This window comes from Lissotriton helveticus, chromosome 2_1, assembly GCF_964261635.1.
Source record: "Lissotriton helveticus chromosome 2_1, aLisHel1.1, whole genome shotgun sequence".
NCBI lineage: Eukaryota > Metazoa > Chordata > Amphibia > Caudata > Salamandridae > Lissotriton > Lissotriton helveticus.
Genome location: NC_136059.1, coordinates 59,261,895 through 59,280,948, shown reverse-complemented (window position 1 = coordinate 59,280,948; position 19,054 = coordinate 59,261,895). Strand labels below are relative to the sequence as shown.

General features: G+C 45.3%; 1 protein-coding gene across 1 annotated transcript in view; it reads left to right on the top strand.

The window, feature by feature from the left end:
* Nucleotides 1–19,054, top strand: part of LOC144820062 (uncharacterized) — a 226,705-nt gene that overhangs the window by 43,619 nt on the left and 164,032 nt on the right. Inside the window, 1 exon segment of the mRNA XM_078677717.1 lies at nt 8,120–8,442. Within this exon segment, the coding sequence (XP_078533843.1) occupies nt 8,120–8,442 (323 nt within the window).

Genomic DNA, 19,054 nt, shown 5'->3' with positions numbered 1-19,054 from the left:
CCCGCCCCCCCAGCCCTTAGCGCTTTGAGACCCTTACTGGTGAAAATCATATTGTACACAATTGATATTTGGAAATGGGGTTTCAGTCAATATTTATTAAAGTGTCCTACTTTATTCGGAGCAAATTGAAAGCTTTGTTTCCATAACACTGTGCTTCATTTTTGCTTTCCTACCTGTTAATCTATGCAGTTCATTTACAAGTACTTACATTTTCTTTGTGTTATCCTACAGCCTTTTCTTACTCACTCTATATGCCCACACGATTGTCACATAATTAACTTTTCTTACTCTGACTTCAAAGTGAGTGGAGTTTGTAAATAAAGTCCCCATGCTACAAAAATAAGGAACAGAAGGCACATCCTGACTTTTGACCTTTGTCCTTGAAGTGCCGCAAGTGGGTCAAGATAATTACACAATCTAAAGGCATCTTTATTTATTGCTTGGACTTTCTCTCCCACCACATATCAGCTGGCGACCCACCAGTAGGGCGCAACCCACACTCTCGGAAACACTGCTCTGTGGAAATAACAAGATTGTAGAGAAAATTTATGTTTCCTGTTATTTTGATATTAATTGTGACTTCTCCTGCTGCTGCTGGGCACACCTGTCACCATCTAGGAGGCAAAGGTGTATTCCATCACAGGGGGTCATCTTGGATTTTGTTGCTACATTTGGAAACAGTTTACTTAAACATACATTGGAAATATACGGAAGTTAATGTTTTTGGGTGACATGCTGTGGCTCAAGCATTTGGGATCCTCAAAGAACCCCTCATGCCTCCGGGGGCGAGGGGAGTGGTGGTGTATAGGTTCTACAGGCGGCTACTGCATGTTCTACACTGCTCAACTCATGTTGCATGTCATAGAGAGAGTGGGCTCAACTATCTGAGGTGTGGCACAGTGGGCTTTGGTGGCTGACTCCGGAACACTGGGCTCACAGTTTGATCGACGGTGGCAGGTTAGCCCAGCACCATGTGACTCTGGGCAATAGCTCGCTTTATCTTCCCGATGGCCCCCAGCGCCTTAACATCCTTGGGTAATTGTTTGCACTTTACAAATACTGGTATTATTATTATTATCTAAAAGTTGGAAGTAGATTATCTCCCCTTCTTTTGTGGGTTTCAATTCTGTACCAAACTGGTGACATCACCAAATCCTGAAATAATAATGTATTATCTAAGCGCCAATGTCCAGATAAGATTCCAGTGACTTACATATGCCAGGATGTATGTTCAGAATTCGTGATTCCTGAACAGTTTAGAGTCTTACATTTATCAAAAAAATAGAAAGAAATGTGTATAGAAAACCTTTTTTGGAACATAGCCACTTAATAAGTGATTCAACTGTATTAGACAAGCTGAGAGTTAGGACAGATCAGATTCAGAAATTGACTGAGGGAATGGAGAATTATTTCTCTTTGGTCTCGGATAGTTACAAGCGTAGTCTACTCACTAAGCTTAGAATCTGTATTGCTCACTACAATTTGGCATATTTGAGAGACTGAAAAATTCCTGAAGCTTTGAATTTTTGTCCCTATGGTCTTAGATCAGCGCAAGCCCTGACATACCTTATTTTGTATTTCTTTAATGTGCACCACACAAGTACTTACTACCATTGTTGAGAAGCTGTGCCTGCTCTAGTTGTTGATAAGCTTCTTGCATTTGCATCGATGTGTGTGTCCTTTGATCATTGTAAACCGTTGTTCACATTCTACAGTCTCCCAGGGAGCAGCAAGGTGATAGCAAGGACATGTGAAAAGTTTTGCTCGTGTAACTCGCTTTTGGTCCTTACTCTGAATGTTGGAATCTATATTACTCCCTTGCAGACATAGCCAGATCCCACAGACTCAACACAATCTCCTACACAGACAACACCCAACTGATCCTCTTGCTCCCCGAGAACCCCATCAACGCCAAAAAACAACTTCTGCAATGCCATGAGAAGCATAGCCAAATGGATTAAAGACAACTGCCTCCAACTCAACTCCGACAAAACTGAAGTACAGAACTTTGGAAAGAACACCACTGCATGGGAGCACAGCTGGTGGCCTGAAGTACTTGGACCTACATCCACAGTGACAGACCTCTATGCTGGAATCTCCACCCAGCTTCTCAGAAGACTCAAGACCATACAGAAGGCCACAGCCAGACTCCTTCTGGACCTCCCCAAATGAACCAACATATCCCCTACCTAAGGGAACTCCACTGCCTCCACATCATGAAGAGATGTCTGTTCAAGATCCTCACACACGCCTACAAAGCCCTCCATGGCCTAGGACCTACCTTCATAAACCATCGATTGAATTTCCACCAACTCTCTAGACATCTGCGCTTCTCCTCACTCACCCTCATACACACCCCACACATCTGCTGCAACTGCAGCTGCAGCAATGGGCGCTCCCTCTCCTACATCACTACCAAGACCTGAAAACTACCTTCTGCTCAAGCTCTGGACAGCCCCTTTGCTGGCAGACTTCAGGCAGAGACTCAAAACCTGGCTCTTCAATGAAGACACAACACTTATCTACCACTAGTGATTACTGTGTGTGCTTTAAAAATGCTGTTTGATTGTTTGATTGATTGATTGATTGATTGATCGATCGGTGTTCCAGAAGACCCATCTGAGTAATTAGCTGAAGGCCAAGTCTTGTGCAGGTGAACCACCTCCAGAAATGCGACCGCAGTTCCACATTGTTCCTTTTACAGTCACAGGGCTGGCTTAACATAACAGGTGTGACCTGCTGCACCTCACCTACATTCTACTTCTATGAGACTGATTACGATCTTGTTAGGAAACATTTCTGATCAAATCGGTTTAAGAATCGTTTCTAAACGAATCGGAATCTGCGAGTATGACCGACCGATTAAGACGGATACGGATGCTTCCGAATACAATTCAGTCAGACTCAATGGGAGCCTGTGTTGCGAATGAGAACACAGTCTCCCATTACAAAAAGGAATGGTTGTGGCAAGACTTGCACCCTGTGGTGGGCACCCCATGGTGCATGCCGCATTGTGCATGGTTGGAAAGAGGGTCCCTTGGGTAACCCCATGGACCCCAACAGGATGCCTTAGGGTGAAGGGGGCCTGGAATGGGTCCCCAAAGACAGATTCTGAAAGCTGTTTCTTGTCAGGCAGACCGAATTGGACAAGCTGACTGAATCGCTCATCATAATCGCTCGCTTGGAAACTGAATCCATAAAGCTGTACAATTCGGCAACGAAAAGCTCGGCCAGTCCGATTTCCTTTCGGAATCGATTCAGAAAGCCCGAACGATTTCCAAATTGGTCTCCAGCCAGTGTAATTGGTTGTTCGGAAATGTGTACGATTCAGTCAGTAGCAAGGGCTTCCAAATCGGATTTGGCAAACCCAAATTCAATTTGGAGCCCTTCCGAACATCATCATTATAAACCCCATAATATGTGTTTCCTCGATTAAATCTCTGATCTCTCCACATTTGTATTTCTGTAGATAGTCTAGAGACCAGCCGGGGCTATGTGACCTTAAGATGGTGTGGAGACCAGCCAGGGCTATATGTCATGAAGCTGGCCTGGAGACCAGCTGGGGCTAGTGAAATCTGCCCACCAAGGCTAACCCCAATTGCATCTGATGGTTCACCCTTCCTTAAGAACCAATGTGCAGGGCACTTCTCTGTTTCCTGCCATGCCAGGGGTTTCAACCTTAATAGTACTACATAAACATTACAAAAACATGTCCAGGTGAGAGACCTTCTCTCTAGATGCTGCCACTTCAGTAGGGCACTACTCACAGGTACTAGTCACACATCGGCCTTGTGATTGTTTCATGTGGATTTACCTGGGTGATTGTTCTTAGGGAGCTCAATCAAAGAGATTGGGAATCAGTAAAGAGGGGCTGATTGGAGCAATTAATTTAGTTGTAAGTCACTAGCATATGGTACTAACAATTGGGCCTGTAGCATTCAGTGTGCCACGCCCTAACAAAGCCTGCTTAACCATGTCCAAGGCCTGCGATTGCAGCCTTTAGGGAAATTATAAGCTTTCATTTTAACCTGGCAAATAAACCTTTTGCCAAGACCAAACTTCTTTTTTGAATACTTATGGCTCACCCAAAAGGTAGGCCCTAAGCAGCCCATAGGGTAGGATGTATTGTACTTAAAAAGCAAGCCGTGTTCTTACATTTTACACGTCTTAGTAGTGAAAAACTCTTACAATTGATTTTCCATTACTGTAAAGCCAATATCTCCAATTAGATAACAATGGATTATCTTATTACATTATATATAAGATAACGTTTGATTGGGAACAGATAGAGATGTCAAGTTTGAACCCAAATTAATTGTAATTTAAAATCCTCTTTAATGGTAAAGGTGGATTGTTGGTCACAATTCTGAAAATGCTACTTTTAGAAAGATGGATATTTTCTTGTCCTAATAATTTGATGCCTGTTATCAGTGTCCTGGGTCACCCGACAGTGAATAGCTTAGCTGTAGGACTTTAAGTATTCCTCCCAGACAGTGAGACAGTGAGACAAAAGGGACTAAAGGTTGTCAGTATGGGTCATTGTGCCAGGATTGCAGGGGTGGAGCTCTTTCTGCCCCATCTGCACTTCAACACGCTGCTTCCAGCATTTAAAGAAAGGAATCTGATACCAGTCTTTTGTTTACTAAACCTTCTTTGAGCCTTGGCAGTGGAAGGGAAGATATTCTGAGACCAGATGTGGGGGTAGCACAGGAAATTCCATGATTCAAAGGCTGTCACCAGGTATAAATATTGGGTTTTGAACATCTTTATTATACTCTTGGACCTGTGGTAGTCTACAGAATGACTGCCTTGTACCCCAGAGGACTGGCTAGCTGCTAACGAGGATTGCCCTGCTGCTTAAGGCTTGACATGCTCCTCAGCGAACTGCTGTGCTGTCTGAGGCCTGCCTTGCTGCTTGTAGAAAAAGCTAACCATCTCCTTTAACCCAGGGCTATAGGAGTAACTCCGCGGCTAGTTAGCTGTCCTCCTGTCTGAGCTAGAGGAACATAACAAGCTCCATAGACCTTGAACCCTGCACCTGACCTCTGATGGAGTGTGTCCTAGCTTGGCAAGAAGTAACCACCAGGTCCTGGACCCTTGGAAGGGATGTTAGAGGTGCTGACCCTGCCTAACCCTAAAACTTGGGACTTTGGAAAAATGTAACCAAAAAGTGACAGAAGAACCAATAGAGCGGGGCAGACCTGCCAGCTGATCTTCCCACGGTGCATCATGGGTCGGCCTAATTTTGTGGTAGCTCCAGTTATGTTCTTCGGCGCTGCAGCAAATTCTGTTCAGCAAGACCTTCAAGCAACAGTATCGGCCTCTTTGAGCTCTCTCCAGCTACAGCTTGCAGCTTTGTCCCGTTGGAGGTTTTTGACTTCCAAAAACGTGTTTAAGTCCGAATGTAAAAACCTTCACTCGGCGCGACAGGCTCTCCCTAAAAACAATGAGAACCTATTTGGTCAGAAATCCACCTTTTCCAACTCTGAGCTTTTTTCCTCCATTGTTGATGGCTTCACAGAGATTTCGTACAGCACCCCCCGGTGACACCACTGCTCCTCTGATGCAGCCTATTGCCTGACCTTGCTGGGTTCTACTTTCTCCTTGACTTTTCTTCAAGTAGTATTTAAATCAAAAGGTAAGCTGAGACCAGGCCCAACTTACTCCTTGTATCCAACCCGATCAACTTGGTCAGCCTCAACTTTTGACTTTACCCAAGTCGACATTGCTTTGGAATTTTTCTTGATTTGTCTTTTGACATTATTACTGTTTGCGTTCTGCATAAATGCTTTTCACATTGCCTCCAAGTTAAACCTGAATGTTTTTGCCAAGCTCCCAGTAGGTAATTCATAGGTTAATTTCTTGACTTTTGTGGTCCACCCTGACAGGGGTTGTTGCCTGGGTGGGGCTTCCACTCCTCTCAATAAACAATCAAACATCTTACAGAACTTTACCACTATTCTAAGTGGAAGCTTAATTAATGCAGATTCTGCCCCCAGCTGTTGGCTGGCAGTTCCCTCCCTGCACACTTTGACTTTCTAAATCCCTCTATTTCAATTGCATCAAAGACTGTTTGATTCTACATACATTTAGCACAGCCTCCAGGCTCTCAACTCAATTGGCAGAGCAGGAATCACATCTCTGAACATGGACAGCCCATCATCTGGTGTTCTCAGCGGGGTGACCTAGTCCTGCCAAAGGCTAAAACTTCTTTGCTGTGAAGAAGGAGCTCAGGGATGTTTTATTCCTACACTAGCTAGGATATACTTAAATCCTTCAGATGAGAAAGGTCCAGAACTTGTGTGATGAGGGCGCACAGCAAAAAAGAAGAAAGACTCTAAAGTGTAGGTGGTGAAGCTAAAACTAACTAGCAGAGCGATGGAATTGCCTTTATTTGTTCGTTCTTGCTGCTAAAATTAATAACAGTGCACCTGCAGTATGGATATAAAACTGCACATGTCTGAAATGTATTCTCCGACAGGTCTCTAGAGGCCTTAGGAGACCATGGAAAGTCAGAAAAGAAGCTAAGGCACACTGGATCTTGGGGGAAGCAAACCACAAGGTCCCAGACATATCAAAGGGGCACAACATCTAAATAAATCACTCCATTCAAAGGCAATGCAACCATGAACCCAAAGGTACATGCAATAAGACAAGCACACCACGTCAGGTTCTGGAGGTCTGTCACTGGCGCTTCAGATCCTTGATGCCATTCATGTAATCTCAAACACTCTTCACACCATCTCTTCTACCCTCCTGGACCGAGAACAGCTGGCATCAGCACAGGCTGAAGAGTGGAAAAGTATACTGATTTCTTTAATAAAAGGAAAGCTACTTGGACCTGAATCCATTTCATCAATTTTTTGTTTTACCAAAGCCACTTACTTCTTCCATGGGGCTAGAAGACATTATCAAAGTAATAAAGCTTCCACTATTGGATCTGAATCTGCGCTTGACAGCCATTGTGAACTCACTCAAACTCAAAATATCTTCATTAAACACTGGCCCAAGTGGCTCATCAATTAGCTGAGGGTGCTAGGGAAATGGGTCGGGAGCCGAACCTGGACAGTGTGCCTCGCCCTTGATCCACACAGGTCACCATCAATATGGCTGAATGAGTTTAGACTGTTGCACTAAGACACTTGCAGTACCCAATGCTAAATCTAGAGAGGAATGGAAAATAGGGAAAAAACGTTTACAACGCTGTCATTACATTGCGCTACCATTACAACGGAGTTGTTACAATGACTGCATTGTTAGTACACAATGCGTTTACATCAGAAGTCATTAAAATGACTTGCACTAGGGGGCGCTCAGGTATTGGAAATACATTCCAACATCTTCCCTACTGTTGAGCAAACTAGAGTAAATCAGTCATTAATACCATTCCTAAGTCCAACGCACCCCCTAGTGCAAGTCCTTGTAATCACTTGCGATGTAAATGCATCGCATATTAACAACACGGTCATAGTAACGACTGCGTTGTAATAGTACGCGATGTTTTACCATGCATTGTAACATTCTATATTCTGAAAAATATCCACCAAGGAAGGCAACAAAGGTTTTCCACCATATGCAGCATGAAGTGTATGAAGAAGTTGTATTAATTAAAAGAGTTTGTGAAAATCCAAGGCCATCTAAAGAAACCGATCTCTTCAGTACCACCAGCCCTCAAACAAGGAGGTGCGTACCATCAACCTGCAGGCAAGAGAAATGAAAGATCATGCCTCACGGGGCAAGACGTACAAATGGTGCACACCTCCGAATGAAGCCAAATGGGATCTCAGGTGTCTCAAAGAGCAGTCTACAAACATGTACCATTTCTATAACATTCTCCTTGTAAGAAGAAGCATTATAGAGGCACAATAACTTGCCCATAGTTTATCTAGTGCTTGATCCATGTGGGAGCATTTTCCCTTGGCATTCAGTATGTGTGTTGTGTTTCGCTGCTATGTCACAATATGGGCATAATTGAATTTAACAGTAATTGTATAGTTTGTGAGAGTCAGCAAAACATAAACTCTGCCATGCCATAGAAACTTCTCATCTATTTACAGGCTATTGTAATGTCACCATGTCCTGCCATCTGTACTTATAATTTTTGTGATTCCATTTTCAGGAAAGTTAGCAGCAGGTGAGCTAAAGAGAGAACAAGAGGAAGCAAAGAGGAAGCAGCTGCAAGAGGAGGCAGAGAGGAAGCAGCGGGAAGAAGCAAAACGAAAAAAGATGGAGGAAGAGAAACGACAACAGGAACGTCAGGAGAGGTTGAGACAGATTGAGCAAGAAATGGAGAGAGAAAGACAAAGCCTTGATGAAAGACTAAGTAAAACAAAAGAGAAAATGAGAAACATGAGCCTCCAGCGAGGGCAAACCAACGAAGAATGCTTGCGTGTCACGGATTTTAGTACGGATGCTGATTCTGAACTGGTTGAGATCAATGAGGTACAGTAGACCAAACCAGTCATCTAATATCTTGTGAGTGGAGTAAAAAAAATGTGAGGAGCATTGCTTGAGGATGTGGAGTCAAGAGGGGCACAATGCGTGGAAGCGAAAGAGAAGCACCTGTGATTGATAAACTGGATTTAACAAGAAGGAGAAGTGAAAGCACAAGGGGGAGGTTCATGATTGAGTAGGAAATGTCAGTGCAATCAAGCAAGCAGTGGTACAACCAAGGGAAGACGTTCAAACAGTGGAAAATGGAGACCTGTGGTCCCAGTAAGAGACCTATGACTGTGAGTGAGTGATAGTGAAGTGGGTGAATGAGAGGAGAAAGGTCACTGTGAAAGTGTGAACAGGATGTGAAGAACAAGGAAGCAATGGAAGCACAAATGGAGACATGAGGGATATTGGGCTAGAGAAAAAGTAAACTATCTTCACACCTGCCACCCTCCACAGACCTCTCTGGAAGCTGGAATTACGTCAGTGGTGCCCGTGTTATGACAGGCGATCACACTGAGAGGTCAATTAAGATGTTCTTTGGAAAGCATTCTGACCGAATCGGTCTCGGAATTGTTTCCGACCGAATCGGCTTTGGGGAGTCTGGCTGACCGATTACAATGCTTATGGATACCATTCGGTCGGACTCCCATTGACTTCAATGGAAGCCTCTGTTCCGACTGAGTACACAGGCTCCCCATTAAGAAGGGGGTGGTCGGAGGAAATCGTGAATCCTATGGTGGGCGCCCCGTAGTTCCTACCACAACATGCATGGTCGGAAAGAGAGGACTCATGGTTAATGCCCACAGGCCGAATTGGTAAGGCCCCAGGTGAACGGGGGCTGCTTAGGGCCTACAAATTCAGGTTCCAACAGCTGATCCTATTCAGAACAACTGATTCCGAAAGGCTGTCCAAATTTAAATCATAATACGTCATTCAGAAAGCTTCCGAGTTGTTCTGAAATACGACCCGCAGACATATACGAACGACTCAGACTTTCCAAATGCCATCCACTTCGGATTCAGAACCGAGTGGGACCATCTGAACGCTTTCTGAGCATCGTAATAGGTAGTTGGGATACCTTTCCAAATTGGTCGGTAAGACGGGTTCCGGATCCAATTCGCCAGACCCAAATCCTATTTGTAGCCTTTCCAAAAGGCATCATAATCGGCCACTTAATCTATGCTTGTTCACCTTCCTAACATGACCATTATTGGACTGCCCATCTTTAATATATGGAAAGCACGGCCCTGATTTTTCTATTCGGCTGCTTGTAAATGTCCATTCTTCATTTCTTGCCTCATGGCCCCAGGCCCTCACATGTGATAAAGGGTTTGATGGATCAACACGTATCCCTTGGCCTTTCTCTTTGGCTGGTCTTCAGTCTGCTCAGGAGCTTGTCTCACACTCTATGATCTAAGTGGAAAGCACCCCCATCTCACTCACCTGGTTTCAATTTTGAGCCAACAAGTACAAGGGCTTCATAATACAACATGCCTGTCATTGATCAGATTACCCCATAAAAACCCTTAAAACAGCATCAGTTCAATATCGCTCCTGTCAATCATTCAGTCCTGGAATATCCCTCTGCCGTGTAGTGAATATGACACCACTCAGATCTTCCTGTGGCTGTGATGAACTTTAAAATACTTCTGGAAAAACAGGGGACCCCTACTAAAGAATGCGTTTGCTACACGTAGGGAATAGTAATCATGTGACAAAGGAAAATTGTAGCAAACAAATTATGTCTTATATGCCATTTCCTATAAGGTGGACTGTTATATAAACACAAAGTATACAGCAACATGAAAAAACAAACAATAACCAACTGGTTATTATAAAAATATATTTTGTTTATTTGTTTTTTCTTTTTTTACCTTCATTTAAATATTTTTTATATCATTTTTGACTCAGTACCATCAACAACAAATAAAGAAAAACTATACAAAACGAAACATAAAACAATATCAAATGACTAGTTAGTTTTAGGGCTATTGAAGTTAGCAATGCGGTGGGTTGTAACACTACGCGCGTTTCGGCCACTGCCTTCATCAGGAGACCGTCATTTGCGACAAAACAGAAAAAGAAGAAGACGTAGTATCTTGCTCCAAAGATTTGTGGCTCTGTAAAGGATCAAATGATATATTATTCCGACGTAATGGGCTTCTACTTCATATAAAATTATTCGGCTTCTTTTTGATGTCGATGTAATGTATCGCGGCAATCATCAAGACATCTAATCTCAGGTTCGAAGAATGAGGTATTCAGACTGTTCCCTTGTCGATTTGATTTTTGGTATAAAAAGGATTATTTCCTGATGTAAATAAAAGCTGAATATCGATGTCCTAGCGTAGCATTATTCCAACGGCTGAGATGTATTAGAATGCGATGCCGATCCGGCTAAAGCACTTCCAGAGACTTAAGTGATGGTTTTAATTACCTTGTTTTATGCAATCGTCAATGTTGAATGAAACTCCATCTAGGGGTTGTTTAAGGGAAGCCGTTATATATCAATGCCGTCGTGTAAATCACGAAGATCTAGGGTTAAAGATCGTAATTCAGTGTAGCCGGAATTCTATATTCGACGTGCCGCCATCCACGTTAAAAAAAATATATTTTTATAATAACCAGTTAGTTATTGTTTGTTTTTTCATGTTGCTGTATACTTTGTGTTGATATAACAGTTCACCTTATAGGAAATGGCATATAAGACATAATTTGTTTGCTACAATTTTCCTTTTTCAAATGATGAACTTTAAAAGTTACAGACATCTCTAGGCCTATTCAAACTGAGTGCCTAAAATGATTGATTTCCCAAATCTAATTTTATTAACACTGATTATCGAATTCCACAGCACCCACCTTTAAAAGCTTCTAAAAACCTTTCTGGTGATTTTGGTCACTTTTTAGTTCGAGCCTGGGCAGCACATGTGCTGTTCTGCGAGGCATTCTGTATTGAGGTATAGCATAGAGGCTCCGCCCATTTCCCTCAATCTTTTCAATTGGCTCATGTTACGGTTCTTGTTAAATTGTTGATTGTTATTTGTGAATAGGGTTCGTGTCCCTACTTGGTAGCACAGTGTCTGCATTTGAAACCTTCCATAACAACTGGACTTTCAATTTTTGTAGTTACACTGTCTACGTTATGTAGTTAGTGAGCACTCTTTTCTTTAATGACCTTCCCCTATTCCACCCACAACATTTAAGCACATCACACGCTTTTTATATTATTGGTAACATCTAAATTTAAATCACAGCGCGGTCGGCTTTCACTATAGCGGCTGTGCTTAGTTAATTATTTAATCTACGACGCAGCCTGCCTTCTCTTTAGCGGCTGTGCCTATTTAATCATTTAATTCACAGCGTAGGCCGCTTTCACTTTAGCGGCTGCATTTCTTTATTTATGTATTTATTTAACGGGTGAGCGCTTTATGAGCCGTGCTACAGAAGCTTTCCTAATTATATATTTTTTCTCTTTGGGTGAAAGCGAACAATACTTTCAGTTTAATGTTGGCCACACATTACAGTGCTCAGTGGCTAAAGAAAGTGGCACATCCATCATTGAAGTGGTCTCGCATGTGTGAGAGATAGAGCTGCTGACGTTAAAAAAACAATGCTTTTTAAACACATGAAAAAAAGGCAAAAGCTTAAATGCTCCCAAATGCAATACCTATTGCATTGAAAATGCTTGTTATTAACAGACAACGGGACACCATGTGGGACGTGGTACTGTTTGAAGAACCTCTGTGCCCCAATGATGCTCTCTTGGCCTCTGTAGACCATCCTTTATATGCTTCTAACTCCATTTTGATTTTGCGCACACTGATGACGGTGCGTGGCCACCCCTAACACTGGTCCTCCCCATAAATAACCCTCTTGGTGTTGCATTTCATTGAAACAGCCCCAATGCATTTCTGGTAACACCCTTCTTCAGGGGTTAATGTAGATACAAATGAATCTTCCACGACCTCCTGCCGGAACACAAAGAAAACACGTCAAGAACTATGGAAAGTGAAACACCAACCACCAATGGCAAACAGGCTTTTTTAGATCAAGGCTAGACTTCCAACCATCCACCCGACAAGAGAGAAACCACAAAAGGTAACGCGTCAGGAGGGGACAAAAAAAGAATAGCTGAATCGTCCAGAACATTACAGACCCTCAAGAAAACTTAGTAGAAAACTTAATAATGAGCATCTCACATGAGTGCCAAATAAATGACCGTACTCAACAAGGGCATGGCTTGTGTCCCTACTTACACATCTACCACCTTGGAAACTGATATAGCTTTCTTTAGGTTTATGAGCAAGCTGAGACTGCAATGGATTTTCCACACAATATCTCCATCACAAGAATTGACGACCAGTAACCACTCAGAGAAATTCAAGCCTAAAAGCACATTTATAGCACCATTCTCACACAAAACTTTGGACAATTTTGAATTATTAGTAAAATTGATTTACAATCAATCAAATATCAATCACCACAGCGTACGAACCTCACTCCAAAAGAACATAGCATTCTACAAAACTTAAGTGAGGATGATAATCTCATTTTCCAACCTGCTGACAAAGGAGGAGCAGTCGTGGTAATGAATAAAAGTTTCTTTGACAGAAAAGTCGATGAACATGTCTTCAATGAAGACACCTATATACGCTTGGAATCTGATCCCACCAAAGAATTCATGTCTGTCTTATCCACAATATTAGATCATGCTGAAGAGATGGGCTGGATTAATGACACAACCAGGTGCTTTTTATTCACTACACTGCCTCAACAACCGCATATATACATGATCCCCAAAATGCACAAGAATGCATACGTTTGTTATGGGGGTTTTATACACATCTATTCCCTATGGAGAGGGCATGGAGGCAGTAGAGTGGATGCTCCTTAACAATCATCAAAATAACATGAATAAAGTTTTTTTTTTTACAAGTATTACAATGCTCCTTGTATCATAGCTATTTACATGGAACAAGGACTTTTATTACAGAAGACCGGAACATCCATGGGGTTTCCTGGGGCTCCCGCGAATGCAAACATATTCATGGCTCATTTTGAGCACATGCATATTATTCACAAAGATCACTGGAAGAAGAGTCTTCTAATTTACATGAGATATGTAGACGATATCCTGGTCATTTGGAGGGGTGACCGACAGTCCTTGGAGGAGGACAGCAGCATACTAAATCAACCGAACCTGCACATCCAATCTACTTATCACATTCATCAAAACATGATTCACTTTTTGGACATTCTCATCAACAACACTGACATGGAAACTTATTTAACACAACAGTGGAGAGGCAAAGCGTATTAGTACTTTTTTGTGGCTTTAAATGCAATACATATAAATCAACATGGATGACAGGAGTGATGGTTTTCCAAACGATGACGTGATTTTCAAGTGCTTTTATTGTGTTATAAAATCCACAGCCAAAATCCACAGCCTACGCGTTTCGCCCAACACGGGCTTCTTCAGGGCTGTAAATAATGTATATATACAAACCATAAGTACAGTGTACAAAACACAATATAAAAAACACACACGCATATATAATATCTAATTACAAGACAGGATGTGAAACGTTGCATATTTATTTATAAAAAATCTTATTTAAAATGTCAATGTCAAACAGAAGAAAAGGAGAGAAAGAGAGATTAGAAAAAATGGCCTGACATCGGTTTACAGACATCCGAGTGCAAAAAACACATGGACAGAAACAATGCACTCCATTTTTTAAGTTCCCCCCTGCTCCACCCAAGCCTTCAAAAAACATCTACCGGTATCTCTGTTAATCCGCATAAAAATTATTTCATCTAATGCAAAACACCCAGAACAACAGATCCAGGAGCAATTTGATAGATACATCAATTGAGGATCCCCTTTGGAAATACTGAACACCGCCTGAAATTGTGTCGTTCAAAAAAAACTGCAAGGATTTACTCTCACCAACACCAAGATCCCAAAGTGAGGGAGAGGTTTTTGTGTTGCAGTTTTCTTATCAAGAAGCAAAAATGAAAAATATCATTTTACAGGGATGGGAAATTTTGGAACAAGAATCTGATTTCACAGACAAACCCTTGATCGCACACACGCGACCTTAAAATATTAGAGAAATCTTGAAGACCGAAGTCTTGAAGAAACCAGTCACAAACACTGGCATGAAGAAATGCTGGAACCGTGGTCAATGTGGGACCATGACAAGCAGCAACACATTTTTGACAGGCACATACTGGCAGGAAGATTGTTTTAAAACATTCCTCAGATTGCAATAGCAATGGAGTGATTCATGCAATCGAGTGTCCTTGTGGACTGACTTATGTGGGACGCACATCACTTAATGTAAAAGTGAGAATAACCGAACATAAAAGCTTGATTAGAACTAAAAACAGTCATTGAAGCCTAGCACTAGGTCAGCTTACAACATACCATCTCACAATTACGCTTTATGATCTTAGAAAAGATCATGTCACGCAGAGAGAAAGACTGGTACACACAACTAGCGCGCAGGGAATCTTCGAATATATGATTATACCACGATTTCAATTACCACGCATGGCTTTACCACGCGAATTTTACATCGCAAGTGGCTTTACCACGCTGGTATTTACAACGTAGGATTTTACTACGCCTAGAAACGTCTTACCTGCACGTCTTTCTCTACGAGCCCTTACTTCCATCCTCCATTGAAACAAGCGTCAAAACACGTATACCAAAATAAAAAAAGGACTGTTTTTTTGACGTACACGGCACGTCTTTGGGGGAGGCTCTTTCCTTTTTCTTTTAAAATTATGTTCGTTTTTTTTTTTTAAAGTAAACTGCTTGTTATTTTTTGGGGGGGAGACCCCCCCCAGCCCCCCTCTGCCCCCGCTTGTTATTTTTGGGGGGGGAGACCCCCCCCAGCCCCCCTCTGCCCCCCAAGCCCACGCAGAACGACTCGAAGGAATACCACATCTCCCCCCAGCCCGTGGTAAAGACGTCGTGGAAGGCACCCTGCGTGGAAGGCACCCTGCGTGGTAAGTGTCACGTGGTAAATGTTAGTAGTGGTAATGCCTTCGTGGTAAATGATGTTTCCCGGAATCTTCATGGATCAAGGGGTAGATTTACAAGCTCCTTGCGCCACTTTTGCGTCACTTTTCCCATGTTAAAAATGACGCAAAAGAGGTGCAGGGGGCTTGTAAATCTGCCCCCAAGTACTTAGGTACTCTGATACCAAAATGTCTTAATGACCACTGTGAAATGATGTTTTTTTTCTGTAGGATACTGAATATCTACTAAATATAACTCAAATGTACTCCTGATGTACTATTTTCCACGCATATGTAACCATAGATGTACTATCAACCTTACTGTAAGACCCTGTTCGCACTCATGGAGTCATCCCCCACTCGAAAGTGTACATATGCAATATCCAGGCAAAATTCACACATGCGGAATTGGTATTTTGTCTATGTATCTTTTCTTTATTCATCCTTTATTTATTCCTTTTTTTAAATGTTATTTTGTAGACCTAGGTCCCACGGTCAGTTTTACAGGTCACACAGAAGTGTACCAACACGTTTTTGCGCATGTATTTGTTTTTATCACAGATTTGTCAATGAACAATAAAGTTCATTGTCATCGATCTAAACATAGGGGCGTCACCCGGGTGAGGTTAAAGGAGCTCTCGCGCCGGCGTCATGGGCGTGATGTGGACACTTCGGCCCCAGGACGCTGCTCGAGCATATCTGAACACATAAATGATTTTTTTTTTTATTACACTTTGATTATTGTTTGAATTTGTGTTAGAAATATTTCAGCTTCTAATTGTTGTTGTGACGCCTTAGGGCCCCTCGCAGGAGCGGAGTTCACAGCATCTCTCAAGGGAGGCAGGCGGAGCCATCACTCACAGCTGCAGGCACCCTTGAAGCTGCTTCATGGCGCATCACGCAGGGAGGCAGGCGGAGTCATCACTCACAGCTGCAGGCACCCTTGAAGCTGCTTCATGGCGCATCACGCAGGGAGGCAGGCGGAGCCATCACTCACAGCTGCAGGCACCCTTGAAGCTGCTTCATGGCGCATCTCTCAAGGGAGGCAGGCGGAGCCATCACTCACAGCTGCAGGCACCCTTGAAGCTGCGTCCTGGCGCATCACGCAGGGAGGCAGGCGGAGCCATCACTCACAGCTGCTAGCACCCTTGAAGCTGCTTCATGGCGCATCTCTCAAGGGAGGCAGGCGGAGCCATCACTCACAGCTGCAGGCACCCTTGAAGCTGCTTCATGGCGCATCACGCAGGGAGGCAGGCGGAGCCATCACTCACAGCTGCAGGCACCCTTGAAGCTGCTTCATGGCGCATCTCTCAAGGGAGGCAGGCGGAGCCATCACTCACAGCTGCAGGCACCCTTGAAGCTGCGTCCTGGCGCATCACGCAGGGAGGCAGGCGGAGCCATCACTCACAGCTGCTAGCACCCTTGAAGCTGCTTCATGGCGCATCACGCAGGGAGGCAGGCGGAGCCATCACTCATAGCTGCAGGCACCCTTGAAGCTGCTTCATGGCGCATCACGCAGGTAGGCAGGCGGAGCCATCACTCACAGCTGCAGGCACCCTTGAAGCTGCTTCATGGCGCATCACGCAGGGAGGCAGGCGGAGCCATCACTCACAGCTGCTAGCACCCTTGAAGCTGCTTTATGGCGCATCACGCAGGGAGGCAGGCGGAGCCATCACTCACAGCTGCAGGCACCCTTGAAGCTGCTTCATGGCGCATCACGCAGGGAGGCAGGCGGAGCCATCACTCACAGCTGCAGGCACCCTTTGAGCTGCTTCATGGCGCATCACGCAGGTAGGCAGGCGGAGCCATCACTCACAGCTGCAGGCACCCTTGAGGCTGCTTCATGGCGCATCAAGCAGGGAGGCAGGCGGAGCCATCACTCACAGCTGCAGGCACCCTTGAAGCTGCTTCATGGCGCATCACGCAGGGAGGCAGGCGGAGCCATCACTCACAGCTGCAGGCACCCTTGAAGCTGCTTCATGGCGCATCACGCAGGGAGGCAGGCGGAGCCATCACTCACAGCTGCAGGCACCCTTTGAGCTGCTTCATGGCGCATCACGCAGGTAGGCAGGCGGAGCCATCACTCACAGCTGCAGGCACCCTTGAAGCTGCTTCATGGCGCATCACGCAGGGAGGCAGGCGGAGCCATCACTCACAGCTGCAGGCACCCTTGAAGCAGCTTCATGGCGCATCACGCAGGGAGGCAGGCGGAGCCATCACTCACAGCTGCAGGCACCCTTGAAGCTGCTTCATGGCGCATCACGCAGGGAGGCAGGCGGAGCCATCACTCACAGCTGCAGGCACCCTTGAAGCTGCTTCATGGCGTATCACGCAGGGAGGCAGGCGGAGCCATCACTCACAGCTGCAGGCACCCTTGAGGCTGCTTCATGGCGCATCACGCAGGGAGGCAGGCGGAGCCATCACTCACAGCTGCAGGCACCCTTGAAGCTGCTTCATGGCGCATCACGCAGGGAGGCAGGCGGAGCCATCACTCACAGCTGCAGGCACCCTTGAAGCTGCTTCATGGCGCATCACGCAGGGAGGCAGGCGGAGCCATCACTCACAGCTGCAGGCACCCTTGAAGCTGCTTCATGGCGCATCACGCAGGGAGGCAGGCGGAGCCATCACTCACAGCTGCAGGCACCCTTGAAGCTGCTTCATGGCGCATCACGCAGGGAGGCAGGCGGAGCCATCACTCACAGCTGCTAGCACCCTTGAAGCTGCTTCATGGCGCATCACGCAGGGAGGCAGGCGGAGCCATCACTCACAGCTGCAGGCACCCTTGAAGCTGCTTCATGGCGCATCACGCAGGGAGGCAGGCGGAGCCATCACTCACAGCTGCAGGCACCCTTGAAGCTGCTTCATGGCGCATCACGCAGGGAGGCAGGCGGAGCCATCACTCACAGCTGCAGGCACCCTTGAAGCTGCTTCATGGCGCGTCACGCAGGGAGGCAGGCGGAGCCATCACTCACAGCTGCTGGCACCCTTGAAGCTGCTTCATGGCGCATCACACAGGGAGGCAGGCGTAGCCATCACTCACAGCTGCAGGCACCCTTGAGGCTGCTTCATGGCGCATCAAGCAGGGAGGCAGGCGGAGCCATCACTCACAGCTGCAGGCACCCTTGAAGCTGCTTCATGGCGCATCACGCAGGGAGGCAGGCGGAGCCATCACTCACAGCTGCAGGCACCCTTGAAGCTGCTTCATGGCGCATCACGCAGGGAGGCAGGCGGAGCCATCACTCACAGCTGCAGGCACCCTTGAAGCTGCTTCATGGCGCATCACGCAGGGAGGCAGCGGAGCCATCACTCACAGCTGCAGGCACCCTTGAAGCTGCTTCATGGCACATCACGCAGGGAGGCAGGCGGGGCCATCACTCACAGCTGCAGGCACCCTTGAAGCTGCTTCATGGCGCATCACGCAGGGAGGCAGCGGAGCCATCACTCACAGCTGCAGGCACCCTTGAAGCTGCTTCATGGCACATCACGCAGGGAGGCAGGCGGAGCCATCACTCACAGCTGCAGGCACCCTTGAAGCTGCTTCATGGCGCGTCACGCAGGGAGGCAGGCGGAGCCATCACTCACA